This window comes from Athene noctua, chromosome 2 (genome assembly GCF_965140245.1).
Source record: "Athene noctua chromosome 2, bAthNoc1.hap1.1, whole genome shotgun sequence".
Lineage (NCBI taxonomy): Eukaryota > Metazoa > Chordata > Aves > Strigiformes > Strigidae > Athene > Athene noctua.
Window position 1 is genome coordinate 166,141,980 of NC_134038.1, and position 19,557 is coordinate 166,161,536.

At 44.4% G+C, this 19,557-nt stretch overlaps 1 protein-coding gene across 2 annotated transcripts in view; it reads right to left on the reverse strand.

Annotated features, from left to right (window-relative positions):
- Positions 1 to 1,314: 1,314 nt before the first annotated feature.
- The window catches only part of PTH1R (parathyroid hormone 1 receptor), a 125,984-nt gene continuing 107,741 nt past the window's right edge, over positions 1,315 to 19,557 (reverse strand). For both annotated transcript variants that reach the window (XM_074898208.1, XM_074898207.1), the window contains 6 exons: positions 13,727 to 13,787; positions 11,856 to 11,922; positions 8,201 to 8,295; positions 6,126 to 6,267; positions 4,240 to 4,281; positions 1,315 to 3,213 (listed from right to left, as the gene is read on the reverse strand). In XM_074898208.1, coding sequence (XP_074754309.1) covers positions 2,851 to 3,213; positions 4,240 to 4,281; positions 6,126 to 6,267; positions 8,201 to 8,295; positions 11,856 to 11,922; positions 13,727 to 13,787 — 770 coding nt within the window. In that variant the 3' untranslated portion in view covers positions 1,315 to 2,850. The remainder of the gene's footprint in view (positions 3,214 to 4,239; positions 4,282 to 6,125; positions 6,268 to 8,200; positions 8,296 to 11,855; positions 11,923 to 13,726; positions 13,788 to 19,557) is intronic.

A 19,557-nucleotide genomic window follows, 5' to 3' on the forward strand; every position in this document is an offset into this window, starting at 1 on the left:
AGTGAGTCACTGGTGGGGGTTTTTTTTGTTTGTTTGTTTGTTTTGGTTTTGTTTTTTTCTTTGTTCCAGCAGTGAAATGATACTAAGAAATTTCTTTGAGCAAGAAAATCAGGAGGGTTACTGCATCTACTTGGCAGGATTTAAGCACAACATACTTCTGGAAGGTTGGAAAGCCAGAGCCAGAATATTTAGTCGTCTTCTCTCTCATTGGTGGTTCAGCCACATGGGATGCTAAATAACGCAGCTGTACACACTTTGACAGCTGACTGTTAGTAACTTCTGCCCCCTTTGATTGCCTCCAGAAGCCATACCAGCATCTGTGAGGAAAAGGCAAGCAGTGAGTGTAGATGGGCTGACCCAGATTTCTGCAGAGCTGGTTAGTTCTCCATGCCAAACTTTCTCTAGAGTTGACTCCTCTTGCAAGATTGCTTAACTCCTCTGTAACACTATTTTTAGTATTGTTACATGAATAACAACAACAACAATAATGAGAGCATGAAAAGAGATTATTTGTTAGAAACCTTACATTTCAGTAGCTGCCATTTGGCGATCAATGGTTACGATGAGTTTTGACTTATTTTAATGATGCAAAACAAGAAAAGAACATCACAAATTAATACTGGCTTTTAAAGACCTCATATGTGTTTGCAGCTGGTGGAGAGGTGCTTCAGTGCCTGACAGAGGACTGCCTCTCAGCCACTACATCCCCTACCAGGTCTGAATCCAAAACTCGGAGATCTTAAAGGGAGGAGGTTTTTCCTCTGACTTTACTGGGCCCTACCTTGACAAGTTGTTCAAAGAGGATGTGGGACACAGAGTCAAGATCCCAACTGCTCTTCCTGACCTTCTTCAGAGTTTTGGGGAACTTAGACTTTAATTTGCCCTCGGAAGATCAGCTGATTTCATCGACTGGATGAATCTCAGAAGTGCTGGTTGACGTGACCCAGCAGCTTTATCTAAAGGAGCAGGATAGAGAGTAGATTATCCCATCAGCCTCATCTGCATCCTAAAGGACTTCTGCAAACTTGCCCAATACCTCTTTCCTACTCCATTTCAGTAACAGCCAGGTGAGGTCAAAGTGCTTCAGATACTAGAAACTTGCCAAGAAGGAAAAAAATAAATAAGAAAAAAAAAAAAAAAAAAGCACCATGAGGAGCTGACTCTCAGACTGCAGCAAGGGAATAGTGACATTATGACAGGGGCTGAAGAGAAGGTCCAGACTGGTTCATCCAGAGTCCTTCCTTTAGGGGAGCACATGCTGCAACAGGAAGTTTGGTCACTGTTCCTAATTTTCCACTTTTGGCAATTCTGTATCATGTTTGGAAACTGACTGGTGTGAAACAGCCCCATCTTGATGCACTCATGGCCAACAAGGACCGTACCTCTTCATTGCTGCTGAAGGTGGTATGTATAAGAAAACAACCTTTTAGCACACCTTGCAAAAAGCACCACCAAGGGAAACTCTGCATGGTGACAAAATCTTCCTGGTCTCTCCTGTGGCATTTCCTGTGAAGGCATTCCCTTGTGCTCTTCCCTTCAACCTCAATAGCAGCTCCTCATCTGAGCATCTCTAGGCAAACGCAGTGACCGGTTGAAGTCAGACTTGTTTACACCTGCTAAGAGTTTGACCTAGCATACATATGTGTGTGTGACCAAAACACAAAGAATAGGAATGTTCAGAAGATGTTCAGAAGGTGACCATCCATGAGCAATCCCTGTGGATTTATCCAGCAAATTTTGCCTTTGAGTCTCATGAAGTAGGTTTGTCTGGTTTGTATCCAGCAGTTTGTGCTTCTGGGTGATACAGGCAGACCATTGATGGAGTCTTTCTCCTCAGGAGGGTTTGGACTAGTGAGAAACAGGAAATTCAGAGGGCAGAATGAGAAGCAATTTAGAGGTTTAAAAAATGACTGAAGCCTGTTTCCATGAGTACCCACAAAAAAGGGAGGGCTGAGTTAGCTACCTTCTGAACAGATTTTAGCCACACACACACACACACACAGAGGAACACATACCCAAGATCTGAAAATTCTCCACCCTGACTCAACCCCTTTGGTGGGCCCCTCTCCACTGCTGCATCTGGAAGAACAAAAATGTCGCACATTCTGATAACCACATTTTCCATCCTAAAATTGCACTGGTTTCTGGCTTGCTACTGGGACTCAGGACAGGGAAAGGAGAGTAGAGTTTTCTGCCTGAATCCAGCAACCATGAGCTGTCAACCCCACCCACCCCAGAGGAGTGAGCTTGCCCAGGTGAAGAACACGCAACCGGTTGTATCTAGCTGTCTGCATCAAGTGCTTGTCTGCAAGACAGGGCAGCAATGACCCTCAAGGGGTCTTGATCAGTGTTGTGTGTGTTACCAGGCAGACTTTACAGGGAAAGAGCAAACCAAACTGAAGATACTGATGCCCAGGGTGGCTAGTACCCTCGCAAGAAGATGGCACTGTACCCTCCCCTCAAGACTCTTGCTTTACTGGGTGAGACTCCTGTCCTCCTTGGCTGCCCACACTATCCAAGAGGTCCAAGAACCACGTGATGCTTTGCAACCCTCCCTCGCGAACTCTTAGTATCTCTGTTGTTCAGCAGGTAGCAAGGCCTGTGGGTCTGGATAGCCCTGCCTCTGTTAACACCAGGGAGACTTAGATCACTGAGTATATGTATGTGATCAACAGCTGGCCACATCGGAGGCTCACTTCTTTTTCCCTTATAACAACCTCTCGTTCCACAGAACAGAGAAACTGTATGGAAACCCTTGGCATCTGGTACGTGGCCTGATACTCTTTTGCCCACTAAATGCTCTCCAGGAACCTTTTTCATCCTTTTGTTTCTTTTTCTCTCCTCCTCTTTTTACATCACTGTCTCTCTTTCTTCTTCAACGAGTACTGTGGGTCTGTCTCCATCGTAAAGACCAGAGCCATTTAGGTACTCCTCATCTTTGTTGTACTGCTCTGGTCCAGAAGAAGGCATGGAGTTTTCAGAAATGGACCCATTTTTTACATAACCTGGCAAATTCCGGTGTCCATTGAGGGTCCCTGGTATAAGTCTCGTATTGAGATGGAGGGCAAGTGCTCCTCTTGTGGCTACATTTGTGATGCTGGTATGGGAAACCATTGGTCCATAACTGTAGGTTGTGCTCCCACTTCGTGCTTTCCTTTTAAAGTCAAGTGCTAATGTCCACCTGCTCCATGACTTCTTTATTTCTGCTTGGACCTGAGAGACAAAAGAGGAAAAAAAAAAGCATAAGTGGGAGGAGAGAGGGGCAGAGAGTATCAGAAGGAGGTAATATCCACAGACAGAGTGGGTGAGAAACTCTCTGAGGAGTGAAATCAGAAGGAACAGTAAATTCACATTAAAACCACCTTTTCCAAATGAAATATTTGTCATTGGGAAGCTCGAATGGCTGAAAACATCTAAGTGAAAATGTGGGTTAACTGTCTCCCAGGGTTAAAGGACAGTGAGCAGCACATCCAGGAGAGAGACCTCTCAATGTGCCATGAGCATCAAGTATGATGAACCTCCTTCGGAGGTGCCTGAGTCACTAGAAATTTCCTCTAGAAAGGAGTAAGCTGACTACTTTAGAGTGAGTATCCCACTTTTAGGTGGCTAAAGTTAGAATGAAATCAATTCCCCTTATGGTAAGGGTTTCATCTTGGTTTTACACTGTGGAAGCGGTATATCTGTAGTTGCATTTCCCCTGAAAATCCATAAATTTAGGCCAAACCAGCCTTATGCTGGACCATAAAAGTAGCTCTGTTCTTTCCCCGTGTGTATCCACTGGCCATCTAGCTTCTTAACTTGCAGCCATAGAGGGAATTAATGGAAACAGACGTAAAAGCATATCACCCTGGAAAAGACCTAAAAGCATATCACTCTGGAAACAGAAAAAAGGGTCAAAAAAGCTTGGACAATCAAAAGAGCTTTCTGGTTAGGCGGCTACTCTATCAATCCACCTTTCTCCTGCTACAGATCTGAAATTAAGCACTGTTAAACAGCAGTTGTGCTGGGAAAAGAAAAAACACATTTGTTTTTCTCCATTTATGGATGACATATCGACCTGGATGACCAAAACCTGAGGGTATGAGCTTTCTATGTGGACTGACAAATATTTTGCTGAGTGCAAAAGGGGGTTGCGTCTCTATAATAAGTGAGGATATGCTGGTGTGCATCCACCTTATGGTCTGAGTGTGGAACTAACCTAACGAAAAGAGGGAAATAATTAAGAAGCTGGTGACTTACCTCTCCATTGCAAAAACAGTATATGATGGCAACAAAAAATCCCTAGAAGGAAGAAGAAACGATATATTAATGTTAATCTTGCTGCATGTGAGAATCACTTTCCTGATGGTGCTGCCCAGTGTCCCTGTTCCTCTGAAATCAATGACAGTCATAGTATGATGTATATAATGTGTGTGAGAAACCTTCTATTGTTCAGTAGCCCATGGAAGACAGATAAACAGACATTTTGCTGCAGATTTGTGAAAAAGTAAATAGACTCTATAAACCCTTTGGGTCATGGTTTAGCTACCAGGTCTGTTTTCACCCCCAGATCTTTTGCAAAGGTTCTGAGATGGTGAGGGATGCCTGAGGAGGTGGTGGGGTCTACTTCACTGGAGGTGTTTATGAACTTGTTGGATAAACATTTCCAGTGTTTTAAATGTAGTTGATCCTGATTCAGGATGGGAGGACGGAAGATGGTCCTGATGGGACTTATCCAGCTCTGGCTGTAAGTAAGGCAGCTCGTGCATGGAGCAGAACTGGCTGAGGTGGGATCAGCAAAGGAATTCAGATGTGAGCAAACAATCCACATCTTTCTGTTGGCCAACAGGTCTTGCTGAGTTCATCCACTATTTTATTTGACCTTCATCTGTCCTGGATTCTGCTGGGATAGAGTGAATTGTCTTCCTAATAGCTGGTATAGTGCTGTGTTTTGCATTTAGGATGAGAATAATTTTGATAACACACCGATGTTTTAGTTGTTGCTGAGCAGTGCTTACCCTAAGCAATGGACTTCTCAGCTTCTCGTGCTGCCCTGGCAGTGAGGAGGTTGGGGTGCATAAGAAGCTGGGAGGGGACATAACTGGGACAGCTGAACCCAACTGGCCGGAGGGATATCCCATACCATATGACATCATGCTCAGCATACAAACTAGAGGGAAAGCTGTCCAGGGGGCTGCTGCTTGGAAACACGCTGGGCATCGATGGGTGGTGAACAATTGTTTTTCATTTGAATCACTTGTTTCTCTTGGGTTTTATTTCTCTCTCTTTTTGTTGTTTTCCTTTTCATTACAATTTATTCTTATTCTCTTATTCTTATTCTTTTTCTTATTATTTTTATTTTATTTTATTTCAATTATTAAACTGTTCTATCTCAACTCATGACTTTTCTTACTTTTACCCTTCCGATTCTCTCCTCCACCCTACTGGGTGAGGTGTGTGGTGTTTAGTTGCTGGCTGGGGGTTAAACCACGAGAGCACCCAATGGGAATTGTGGAAGCACAAATATTGAAGCTTGGTCCCCATCTCCCTTATATTTTTTTCTAAACTGTCATCTGGCCAGACCCTCTGTCCACCTTTCATCATCTATGCTGGTCAACCATGATGATTGGTAGTAGCATGCAAGCCAGAAATTAAACCCTCAGGGAAGGGTGTGAAGTGATGATCAAATGCTGCTCTGCTTGTAGACAGTTGCATATTCTTGTTGCTGTGTCTTATACAGGACCAGTCCTGCAACTGAACCTGCCTTTTGCCCAAACCTAGAACTGAGGAGTCCATTCACAGGACTGAAAGACAACTTGGGACAAGCAAATTGGAAGCTAATTTGAAACAACATGTCTCTGTGGATCTCTACCAGCTTATGTCTAACCTGGATCTAAAGGGATTTATTTTGTGGGGCAAGTTATCTTTCAACAGGAACATTTTTTTGTTGAACAAAACTGAGTCTTTATACGTTGTGCAAATATAAAACATACTTGATGCTAAAATACTGTCAAATCACCTTGTGAATGAAATCCGGTGTATTGTAAAAACAGCTCTGCTTCCAAAGACAACCTTGCACTCTTATTTCCCTCCTCTGCCCATTGAAATTCTCAGAGTTTACCCCAACGGTTTAACAGTTACAATACCTGGAAAGAGTTGAACAGCATTTCATAGTGCATTTGAACTTGCCAAAGAATCCCTGACACATCTGTGTATGGCATAGCCATGAAAACAATATAGTGAACGCCAAACAGAGGCATAAGGACGAGGGTAGATTTCAGCAGCTTCCTGTAGCAATAAGGAAAGACACAGAGAAAATTAGTGGATGGAGCGAACCTCCCAGCCAGGCTCATCCATCTCATATCTTGGGCACAAGTTGCATGTAATTTTGTTCTTGCTTACGTGGCCCCTTGACTAGGCTTGGATATCTTACATTTACACAGGCACCTTGTCCACCTGCAGTTTCAAACTGTTCATTCTCTTACGGCATGTGACACAACGCAGTCCATGCTCCAGCATGTCTTGATGTGCTGGTCTAACCCTCCTCACATGCATGGCCCTATGTGATGCTGCTGTAGGTACTGGAGATGAAGACACTGAGATGTCTTTTTCAGCTTCAAGCTATCCCTAGCTTTGGGTCAGGATCATGGGTAGAGGGTGGAAGGGTGACTGGAAAAAAATGTGCACTGCTACTTCCAGCCCTCTGCCTGGCACTAAATCCCCTTGTTCCCGAAGGATGGTTCTGCTTCAGCTTATGACGACTGGACATGGTGCTATACAGTAGCTGAGACTGCTTGAGCAGGGGAGGTTGGACTAGATGACCTCCAGAGGCCTCTTCCAACCTCAACCATTCTCTGATTCTGTCATTCTCCCTGCTTATTGAGGCAAGACACGACGGGTCCACCCTGGGTTAATGCCTTCTGTGCCATGAGCAGGGCTGGTGCAGAGGGAAGTGCGTCAAGGAGCAGAATTACTCTAGATATCAAGGGGAAGAGCATTATGGGGAAAGCAGAAAGTGAATGCTCTTGGGAGGTGCTTTGGACTGTAGCATCACTTGAAAAGCCCCTTTTTAAAGAAGCAGCTCCAACTCAGCGTAGGACTTCTGTTGGGGATTGGGGGAAGGCATAATGCAACCCCAAGTACTTGGCTGGGTTTGCTCCTGAGGGAACCAGAATGCCTGGAAGCATTATTAATTGAAGGATTAAACCTTCTGCCAAGAGTTACAGCAAATCACCAAGTGGCAATTATTGAGAAGGGCAGACATCACTACCAGAAAGACCTGGTACCTCCTCTGTCCAGCAACTAGAAACCACTGTGGGAATTTAACACATTAAAAGAGGAAGGCTCCATCCAAGCCATAATTAATTGCAAGCATCAGCCAGGGAGAAATAAATAAATAGATAAATCAGAGCCCTGACAGGGCAGCAAAGAAAAATGGAGAGGTGATTTCCTGCCAAATCTCACTCCTGCTTCAGATGAAGTGTCTTGTGTTTGGAGAGTGAGATGGTAGCAGTGAGCTCATGGTTTGCAGCCCAAATAATTCTTCTCTCCCTCCCTTTACATGTGTCATGCTGGTCAGTCTTGCTCAGGAGATGATGAAAAGCCTTGAGAGCTCTCAAGCAGCTGAGGTGTCTCAGCAATTTGCTTTTTCTGTCTGGTTTTGACCATGATACAAATATTCTAAATTATCAGGAGGGAAGCGCTGGCAGAACAAAGGAAAATAAACCAAACAAGGAAATGCCAGATTTCCAGCAAAGAGTCAGGCACCTTTTTTTTTTTTTTTTTTTTTTTTTCATTTTAGCAAGGGCGTTGAAGCACCCACTGAAAGGCAGTTTTAACAAATAGACCAAGTTTTACAAACACAGGAGGGAAATAAATAGAAATAAATAAATTGGTACAAGTTTTAGTGGCTTCAACAGGTAAATAATGATTTTATTTTTTCACTCGTGGGTCAAGGCCAGCACAGTCACTTCCAAACTGGTTGAAGAGACTGTATTCCTCTCTATTCCAACCTATGAGTCAGGTTGGATTTGAAAGATTTACATGTTTAAACTGCTGTTGATTCAGTCTGCACTACGAGACTTGAAAGACAACATTCTTCTCACCTTCTTTTAGGTGTCTACAGTGTAGACACCAGGAACTTGTCACCCTGGGCTCCCTTGGTAGTCAAGTGCATGAAACAATGACATCTCCCAAAACGTGGAGAGGGTATGTGACTCACCTGTACTGTTGTCTTGAGTCACACCTCCCTGCATTCGTCTCTCGTAGCTTGGTTGCTAGGACTCTGATAATATTGATAAAAAGAATAAAATTTACCTGGAAAAGGTGGGGAAAAAAAAAAAACACAACAACAAAGAGAGAATAACTGTTAAAAGAGATCCAAACAATTGTAGTGTTGTTTAGTCAATACTTTCCCCAGGATGAGTCAAGGAGCTGTGGCAGTGACCTGTTCGTGCTCTGTATGAAGCTCCTCTTGGAAGAGCTCGTCCCGTGGAAGGGAAGGCAAGACTCAGTGTTTGGTGGGATCTAGTCAGCTGTGTTTAACCTGAATGGTTGAGAGAGAGAAGGGAAAGGCTTTCTCTGACAAGATGTGGGCATCTCACATGGAAATACTGAACTAGCCAGTCTGGCAGACACCTGACAATGGGATAGCATATCAATATATAAGGCAGTGCTTACTAGGCTTTTTGGGGTAAGGACTACAGAGAACTATCAGTATTTTTGCATCATCTATTTTGTCGAACTCCATAGAGTGATATGGGTCATTTTCATGGCCTCATAAACCTCTCAGACTTGGCTCAGGGTACAGAGACCAGACCAAAATGAGGTTGTATTTGTCTCTTGCAGCCCACCTGGGAGTAAGATCTCCTCAAAGAGACACATTAGTAGGATGCCTTTCTGTATTTCCATATGCAAACAGAAAGAAGTGCAAGTGGACTGCACCATGATGAAGATGCAGGGACCTAACCAGAGATGACAGATCAATAATGCAGAAGGGCAACAAAAAACTTCTGCTGTACATCTACTGCTGTCGCTCTGGAGGAGTGTTGAGTATGGACCAGATAATGACAGGAAGGAAGTGATATCTACTACTTATGCAGGGAGACATACCTATGAATCCATCTCGTGTCCAGCTGCTCAACCGAGCTAATCCAGTCCTCCAGGACATGCTCACGGTAACCCATGCAGCAAAAAAAGTAACAGCAACCTCTGCCTCATGGCTACACTACTGCTTAACAGAGATGGAAAATGGGGAGATGTTTGAGGGATTCTCAGGTTTTTCGGAGCTCTTCAGAGAATGGTTTCACTGGGGCTGGAATTACACCTGCTGCTGCCCTGGACAAACCCATTCTTGGAGCTATGATATAGCCACAAGCAGAACCGTTGTGTAGCAGTCTGCGCTGGGCAGAGCCATGTTGCTGGGCTAATGCTGATGCTTATGGGTTTCTCTGGAGGCTTGCAGCAGTCATTTGACTTCTCAGATGCCAGTATAGCAGCATTTTAAAGAAACAAATTACCATGCCACACACAGGCTCATAGTTTTATGCCAGAAGGGACCATTGTGAACCTCTAGTTTGATCTCCTGCAAAACGCAGTCCATAAGTCCTACTTGTATTCATTTTTGTTTGAGCTATAGCAGATCTGGGTTTCAGTGTTTCCATGACGGAGATCCTACCACAACCATAAGTCGTTCCAACGGTCAATTATCCTCACTGTTAAATAGTTCCCTGAGCCGCTGAATGAACATGGCCTGGTTTGCTATGGCTTTGTCTTCTGTGGTTGGATTCCTTCTCCTTTAACGAGGTGCAAGTTCATTTTGAACAGCTCTCCTCTGTGTTAAAAAGGGGGTAAGGTTGTACTACACCCTTGCCTTTGAAGGGCCATTAATAGAATTTCTCTCCCGTATCTCTATGACTGTTTTCATGAGGTTTGTGGGAATTTAACATCCATGCAACCCCATTGCCTTAGTTACATTTGGTTGGAATTTACTGACTGGCACAAAAGTTATAAGGGAGGGATGGATAGACCAACAGGCAGAGAAGCACACAGCCCGGGGGCATATAATTAATTTTCATTGGAAACCAATCTGAAAAGAAAAAAAAAAAAAAAAAAAGAGGCTGTGTTTCTCATAGGAGTTTTTCTAGCTTCAAAGGCTCACAAGTGGGGTCTTGTTCTGTGTTTTTCAGCTAAATTGAAGATGTCCAACCTTATCACAGTCAGGCGGGACGCTCCTCTGACTTCCTGAAACATGCTTAGTCTTAAAAGAAATCCAGACAACTGAATAACATCAAAGCTCGCAGCAGAGTGGAAGGATTTTAAGCCCCTCAGTCTCAAAACTCTGCAAGCACATCCAGAAAATGTGCAACTTAGTCCAGCAACATATGACCAGCCAGTGTGGGAATTGAAAAGGCAGCCAAGTGAACAATATGAACCCACAGAAATTAAACAGAAACAACCCACAGAATATTTTTGCATGATAAATAGCTGCATTTGCAAATAGCCAGGGTACAAGCACAGCAGAGATTCATGGAGAAACATTATTTTTACAAGTACGATCCTCAATTGAGCTCTTTCTCCTCTGCTAATTGGGCTTTAAATTAAATGCAATGGGGTTGCTGGCATTCATCTAGTTGAACTATCTGAACTTTCTTCTCCATCCTACTATTTTGTTTCCAATGACCACGATGTGGGCTTGGTGATTTGTTTCTTCCAAGGTGCAGAACTCACTGCTAGAGCCAGGTGGAGAATTTCCACCAAAAGGAAATTCTGATGAAGAAAAAAGCCCCTCCACCAAAATTCAAAGCAGCCCACCTGATTGCATATACGAGAATATTCACCTCAGAAACTTTCCTGATATCGATATGCAGATGATCTGCTTTTCTTCTCACCCACACTGATCATCTTCCAAGCCTCCTGATTTGTGACTCAGAAGGAAGTATATAGAGCTTGATGCAAAACCCCCTGAAGACTACAGAGAGATTCTTACTGACTCCACTCAGCTACTCATGGATGAACGTAAAAGGGGACTAGGATGTGTGGGAGTGGACAAGCTCTTTTGGATGCAGTTATCTAGCCATCAGATGGAATAATGAAGAGCCATAAAGAAAGACAGAGGGAGGAAAGAGGGTAATTAATGACAAGAGTGAAAGTAGGTTCTCTAGTTAATTAGGACCCTGCTCAAGCAAACACATAACTACCCACCAAATTCCCCTTGTGCAGATAATCTCATCTTGAAATTGTCTCTCCAGCTTGTGAGACCTCAGTCCTGTGTCTGCATAATGTCACTTATTTCCTTTCTGTCCTCTCTGGCTCCCAGGTGGGGGCTGAACTAATCCTCCATCAGTGATTAACACCATCCCATCATAGCTGGGATGGCTTAACTTTCACCCCCAGCTTTGAGGCATCCCAAGCTTTTATCAGTTCCAAAAGATGAGTCTGAAACAATCTGATGACACTGAAACACGCCTGGGGAAAAGGTTAGGTCCAGCTATGGAACCCAAATTTCGTTCTTCCCATGGGAGATGCCTGTTGAGAACGTGTTATGACCCCTGAGGGTTTCAGTATCACATGCATGGGAAATATTGGCTTGAATATTTTATTAATGATTTTAGGGTTTTACCCCATGTCATTTTTGCCTCCTAAGAAAAACCTGAAGTTGCTCATAAACCCTTCTGCTGGATGCATCTTTCAAACATACAGGCAGATCAAATATAATAAAGCCCTTAAACTGGCCATATATAGAGACTCCACACAATTAAGGCAGGATCTTTGTTAACAGGATGATTAGAGTAGGGCAGCCTGGCCCAACTCCTCCCACTGAGCCTGCATCGATCAAAGGCACTGCCTTTCACACCTTGTAATCAACCAGTACTCACCACGATAGCTGCCAGGATGGGCACCTGAAAAATCCATTTTAAATTGCCAGCACTCAAGTCCCAACACCTGAGAAGAAATTAACATCCCATCAGGAAATTATCATTTACAAAGAGCAACAGACTCAAGTATCTTGTCGGATAAATCCATCCTGGAAGGATGGGTTCGGCCACAGCCTGGTGTAGTGGAGGGACCTAGCATGGCTTCGGAATAGCCCTTCTCCTGCTGTTATACTATTCAAAGCTGAAACTACTACTAAACACATTTAAAGTTATGGTCTTCATAGGGTAGAACAGCTCTTTCCACACTCATTAAGACTTGTTCCTTCTGGGCAGGAACTCACCCTTTTCCACTTCTTCACCGCCTTACCAGAAAAAAAACCCAAACAAAAAATACACCAAGAGTAATCATCCAGCTTTCACGAAAACAAGAGAGGCTTGGAATAAACCTGCACAGCTTCGCCTGGGGACAGGTCCTGTCTGAAGACATGGTGATGGGGACAATACTGTGGTCCGACATTTATTCCTTTGCTTCCTTCAGCCCTGCTCCTGCAGTGAGACTCAGCCATACCCCACAAAAGTCTTAATCTCCTTTTCATCTTCAGCCCTTGTCCAAGTGAGAACTGGAAGGGCAAACTGTTGGTGGTGTGGATGTTGGGCTACGGTCCTCGGTCTGCCAAGAAGGGACTGAACACTATTTCCTTCCAGACGTTTCCAGCAGCCATTGAATAAGGTCACTCAGTGTTAATTAGTCTGTTTGAATTCTCTCCAACTGTGGAGAGAGGAGTGCCACAGGCTTTTCTTTATCTGAGCCAGACAGCCCCCACATGGCAGCTGCAGTTTTCATTTCACAGGCCAAATGCTGCCCAGGCAGTTATTCAAGGAAAGCGAGAGGCAGGGGCAGAGAAACCACCGGTGCTGACTGACAGGCTCTATGAGGATGAGCCTGTGCCAATGCAGATGCGTCACACTTCAGTAGCTACTCCATCCTTCCAAGCCTGGAGCTGAAATCCCATTTGGAAAGCAGTGTCCTCCCAGGAAAATCCATTTCAAAATTTGCATGGGGGCACGCCCCCCCCAACTTCTTCTGGCAGATAGTGGGCAGATGAAAGCTGTTGTGTGGTCAAACTCTGCATTATGGTGGGAAAATGTGATTGTTTGGGGCTTTGAAGACTGGAGGGTATGGATCCTTCATTCAGCATACAGTAGGAATATGAGGCCGTGAGGGTGCGTGTGTAGGACCAAAGAAGCATCTAATCCATATCTTGTTTCTGACAGTAGCCAGAAGCTGATATTTAAGGTGGAATAGGTAAGCAGGTAGTAGTGTTTTTCTAGAATATTCTTCCAACAACTTGCTGTTCAGGATGCCTTCCCAAGCCAGAGTGTTACTGAGTATCTAATACTTCTAGAGGAATTATCTTCTATAAATTTGTACAAATGCTTTTTAAACCCAAGGATATGCTGGCATCCACACCTCCTGCAGGGAGGAGTTACAGCTTCACCACCTTATCAATGCCGAACCGCTGTCTTTGACTGTGCTGACCCTGCTATCCCTCAACTTCATTCCCAGTCATTCTGGATTTTAAACATCCCTGTCCTGTCCCTGCCTAGCTGTGAAGCAGTCCCTTTTAGCCTTAGGGACAATAGCTACAGGTGTTCACATTTATCAGATTCTGTTAAGCCAGCAAAGTTGCATGCACTTTATTCTTCCCTTCCACACTCCCACCCCAAAGTTTGCTAATCTCATAGAAATCACTCCTGGCTTTGCCTAGTTCCTTTTTTTCCTTTTGATTCACCCACAAAGTGACCATTGCCAAAAGGCCCACAAAAGCATCAAACATAAAAGGGAGCAAAGAAAATCCAATGCGACTTACTCTGTGTCGGCTAGAGTGGCTCTCACGCTGGCCCACGCTGTAACAAATACAGCAGGGAGTCCTGCAAAAAAACACAGGTCACACGGAGTGAGTAGGGGGACTAGAGGGGCCGCGTTCAATAAGCCCAGGTGGAGTGGGCTAGAGGATGCTGGAAGAAGCAGTTTTTAAATATTTAAGCACAATTTAGACTAGGAAAGGCTGATCTTGGTCTTACGTCTCTTCTGTAGTCCAAATAGTAAACCAAGCAGTGGCAGGGAGCATTTTCTGGAAGAGAAATGTCACGGTCTGGACATGTCCACGCTACTGAACTCTCCTGTCTTTCAAAACAGCAGCTTGCTTTCCCAAGTTGATGGCCAGGAGTAGTCCAGGCCTAGGCTACCATCTTTGGGAGACACCCAGATGGTCTAGGCCTGAGATGGGTGATGAACTCGACAGGATAAATCATCAGGTCCCTTGTCTTTCCTCTAGCGCTGCTTTCTAGATACAAAGCCTATAGTCATTTTGAACCTGGGTGGTTGATATCTGCTCTAGCCAACTCATTCAATTTGAAGCAGAGAAAGGTTTTGCAAGCACACCTTTCCCAAGATGTTTGTTCCCTTCCCTTGGTGCAAAGGAAAGGTAGATCCAGAGTCAGGCTCAGACCATTTCTCCAAGCACAGGGCTGGCTGGGTTAGAAGTTTTGTTAAGTGTGAGAGACTTTCTGCGTGAAGCAGATAAATGCTAGAATTTAGGGTAAAGCTTGAAAAACACTCTAGCCAAAGTTTCACTCCCAAATGAACCATCCTTATTTCAGCACAGTTACACTAAGCATCATCTTTTCCCTGTGAAAAGAATCACCAATATCCAAATGTAATCTTCTGTTTATTTTTTTAGGGTCCAGTTCTGCTTTATTTGTACAACTGAGTCCCCTACTGGCTTCCCTTAAAAGGCAGGATCAAATCCACAGTAGCTTCCACAAATTCAAGAAGAATAGCCCCTTTCAGGTGAAAAAAAAAAATTAAAAAATAAATAAAGGTGACATTTATCACCGATGACTGTAAATATGCTGTTCACAGTCTAAGCTCACTGGCGCTCGGCATGCATAAGCACACGCTTAACTTTCAGCATGCACTTAAGTCTCATTAGGGTGCTTAAAGGCTTTCCTGACCACGGACGCTTTCCTGAGCTGGGGTGTGGAGCAGGGACGCCTGTCTCATACACACATGGACAAAGGGGCCGTTATCTTGGTTGGAAACTTTAAATGCCATGGTAATATAAGAAAGCATAAATAATTAAACACAGAGCCTCACTCAGGACCAGCGCAGCAGCGCTGCCTACAAAGATACATTTATAAGGAATGCACCCTCCTTTATAATCCCCTGCGATGGCTGACGCTGGAAAGAAAATACTTAACCTATTGCACTGGGAACCCGTAGGTGTGTTGAAGCTGAGGCCTTGGGAAAGGTGATGATTTATTGTAACAAGCACCATCTATTTCCTTAATCATTTATCTATGAAAAATATCTGCATGCTCTAGACTGCTGGCAGAGCTATCAAAAGCTTAAATGCATGTAACTTTGCTGATATCATTGGTGATATTCCAGTTTATATCAACTGGGAAACCGGCCGTGTTGAGAGGCTGACACGCCTGCGACCTGCCTGTGAGACAGTGGATGTTCACCCACTGTTGCGAAGCTCTGCGTTTGAAAGATGGGTTATGTCAGAGATTTGTATGTGTTTGACACGTACTTGTTCCTCTTTAGCCTGTCCTGCACTTCAGAAGAGACACTGTTCCCATTCATGTTAATCCTGTGCTGTGTTCTGGGTTCCTAGCAACAATAAAATATACAGGAGAAAATAATCATACATAAAAAAATCCCTATGTGTGGATTTATTGTGCTCTGTTCTCTGCTGCCTCTGTTCAGGCAAGCTTAGGAAAAGGATCCTTGACATTTTCTGCAAAACACACACATGGTGAATTCCTGGCACCAGTTTTATTGCTACATTTGTCTTTCTGCATCTCTTACATCGTTCATTTTTTTCTGTGAACAATTGTAACTTCTTAAATTTAAAAAAAAAAAAAATAGGTATAAATCCTCTCCCTCTCTTTCCTCTGCCCCATTTTTAGATCTATGTCAACATAACACAGAGCACTTGGACTGTCAGGTAATTTCTAGTGTTCAATCTTTTCCTCCCACTCTGGTAAGTTAGTCTTTCAACGTGAAGAGTCAGAAGGCTTAGCTTTGCCTCCAGCGTCTCTTACTTTCAGAGGGTGATGACTGACTTTTTGGTGTTTCCACTTGAAAGTCCTGGTCTGTGATGCCCCAAGACTGATAATGCCTCCTGCTGAGCACTCACAGCACCCGCTGATGGGAGAACCATCGACCTGAAAAATCAGGGCTGAGGTCCTCAAAGTTAGACATCCAATGATATCCACAAGCAGCAAGACACCCAAGAGGATGCAGCTCTGTGAGCGGGAAAGTCATACACGATTAAACGCATCTCTCCAACCCACCAGAGAAAGGAAAGTGAGTCTCCAAAAAGCCTGTGGTCTCCTGGGTGAATGTGGGCACAGACAGATGGAGGTGTGGATGGATGAATGCATGTCCTCCCCCTTGCACATAGGAGCCCCACGTGCGCGACAGGTATGACGCAGGATGAACCCCACCGGGCAGCGATGCTGTGAGTGACTTCTACAGAATCCACATTGTATGCGCTGTGCATTTCCAGTCAATACACACAGTGTGTACAATGCAGGTGCTATAAAGTCAGGTATCTCCCCATCAGCTGGAAAACGTGCAAACCTCAAGCTGGGCAAAATCTGGTGGCTACCACAACCCCTTGCTCTCTCCTCTATTATTTTTCTTGTGTACGTGGCTCATAGCAGCTTGGAAAAATGGCTTTCATGCACGTGTCAAAGCTGTGAGTAAGAGAGGCAGTTGCAAAGCGACTGCTAATAGAAAGCTTTTGAATAAAGTCCTTGTGTAGGTCTGGAGAAATCTGGTCTCAGTTCCCTACTACTTGAAAACCTCTCTGAGGAACAATGCATGTGTTTTTTCAGTCCTTCCGTGTCACAGTTTCCTAATATTAAATGGGGCTAAAAATACCCTCTTCTGCCTCTTGTCCTGTTAGGTACAAATACTTTCAGGCAAGGATGACTTCTGCGTAGATAAACACGCAAGGTTCACCATCACATCTATTTGGACCTGAGCACCTCTAACAGTAACACATCAATTTGTCTTTTCCAGGTGTCCCTGCAATCCTCATTTGCACAGTAACTGAGAGCCAGTGCAGCCCAGTTGGGGGTGGAGGGCCTGCAAACTAACATCGTGTGAACAAAAAAATGCCAGTGGAATCAACTTGGGTTTTCTAGCTATTGGTCATGGTTCTTAGACTTCCTTCATAAAACAGCTGCAGGAAACTTGAAGTCTGCTGGGGAATTTCTTGTTGCCCGTAATATTATTATTTATTTTTGCTGGGTGCTGGCAAGAAAGGTGCTACGGACTCCCATGGAGCTGTGCTCCTTCGTGCCAGTGAGCGTGTTGATTGAAAAGACTCAACAAAAATCTTTGGGTCTGACATCAAAGAGTAACTATATGTCCTGGTTTCTTCAGTAGTTGAGATGCTGAGGTTCCAACCCCAAGCCCCAAATGAAGGCTGACATCTGGGTGACTCCCACAGCCCTTCCCAAAGGGGGGTGAGTTTCCCTTTAGGCTTCCCTCCAGGGTGGTGCCGGCCTGGCAGACAGAGCCATTGGGTAAAGGAGCCCCGGGTGTCTGCATTAAGTGACCAAAGGTCAGGTGTCCCACCGAGGGATAAAAGCTGGGACCCCTTGCAGGAGGGGCAGTGTCTGTGTGTGAGGGGGATGCCCTGTGCAGAGTTCCCTGTTGGGGAAGGACCTCCCGCCTCCCTGGGACGGGGATCCAGTCAGGTCTGGCTCTTGTAAACGCGGGCTGTGTAGAGATTCAGTGTGTGGCTTCCTTGGTCTTATGTGTTTGGCTTGTTGACTCGGTTGTCTCCCGTCCCTTCTATGGGAGACTGCATGTCACCATTTATTCCACCCATTGTTGGTCTTGCGGTGTCGTTGTTGGGGTCAGTGGGATTGATGTCGATTATGTACAATCTGACTTGTTTGTACCCCCAGCGCTCACCCATGAACTGGCGCTTTTGTATCAAATACAATTTTGTTATTGGTTCATCTTTATGCTGGCTGTGTCCTTTATGCTAGGCCTGATAATTGGCAAAACAGTAGTCTGGAAATAAGATATTGTAGGGTGATTTTTGCTCCCCACCCTCACCTTGGAAATTTTCAGTCAGAATAAATGTGTTATTTATTGTTACACAAGTGAAAAAAAAAAAATCCCAGCTTTTGGGGCAAATTTGTCCTTTCTGCACCTATGTGCAATGTTGTAATTATTCATCACTGATTCCCTGTCATTCATTGCTCTGGTATGGGCAGGATCCTGTGCCCACTGCAGGGAACTGGAGTTTTTCCACTGACTCCAGTGGGTCTTGGACTGGGTTGCCCTTTCCAATGCCCAAAAGCTATCAAAACAATACGTCTCTGAGGGGGGGTGCGTGTACATTATCATGCTAATCAAAACAAAGCAAAACCAAATGCAACTGGAGAGATCCTGTGTGCTCATTCAAGAGGAATTTAAATTGGGCAGCCTCAGACTTTTTTGGAAGCATATATCGGTGTTGTGACAGGTGTGGCTTCAGCTTTGTGGTTGCTCTGATAAAATGATTATACTCTGGCAGTGGTTGGAAGAATTAATGAGAGGAACCCGTGCTTGTTAGACTGTTTTCCTTTGGCTGCATTATGAGCAGCATCAAGTTGTTCTTTCTTGTTCAACATATGGCATTATTTTTCAACTGCTTCCTTCTCTTCCAAAATTGACTCTGGGGAATTGCTTCTTTAAGTCTGCCCTGTACAATTTAATGCCATTTTCTGAGAAGCAAATTTGACTTAGCTTGAAGGTTTGGAAGAGGATGGGATTTGTGGGGTTTTTGATTGTGGGTTTTTTTTTTGTTCATTTGTTTTAAAAAATAGGTGACATCTAAAGTCCTCTCTGTCTCACAGCAGGTGAGGTAAGAAATGACCTGTCCCCAAAATATCTCTATTTATTTCCCCCTACACCTACCAGCTGTTTGGGACTAGACTTTGCCTGAGAGATGAATGCCCACTCTGGGATTCATATTTACACCTCCTGTCTTTATGAGTAGTTTCTGACCTATGCACTGCATGAACCTGAGGTTATCAAGGAGCTTGTAGTACCTTTTACGTCACATTTGGGAAGAAGGAAGGCTGGAGAGAGTCCTGCAGGCTGGACTGCCCTGGGTTACTGAATCACTTGCTCTCACACAACAAAAACCTGTAATCCTCCACAGACTTACTGGTTTACTCAGAGCTCCGCTGTTAGAGACACCAATTTTCTTCCAGAAGAAATCATGTTCTGGAATGGGAAGGTGTGGTGAATACATTAGTCTTGTCCTAAAATGCAGTCAGGATGTGGCCAGGTGCATTTTGGACCTAAAAACTGGGAAGTAGACCTGGGCCATAGAGTTTAGAGGTAACCGTAGGCACCTCTGAAGAGGTTTTTGCTGCTGTAAGCTCCTCTGTAGACCTACACCCCATTATTCTTAGTTATGTCCTTGAGGATTATCTGTTTCCTGCTCTCCCTTACAGTCCACACACTTCAGGCAACTGTGGGCAGTTGTTTGATTGTCCTCAGCCTATCAGCACCTCATAACTCCTTGCAAGCCAAAGCTAGTGCCAGAAAGGAACAGAAAGCACATTCTCTCCTGAAATGTGTGTGCCCACAATGCCTTCCACTAATGAGCACCCTCCC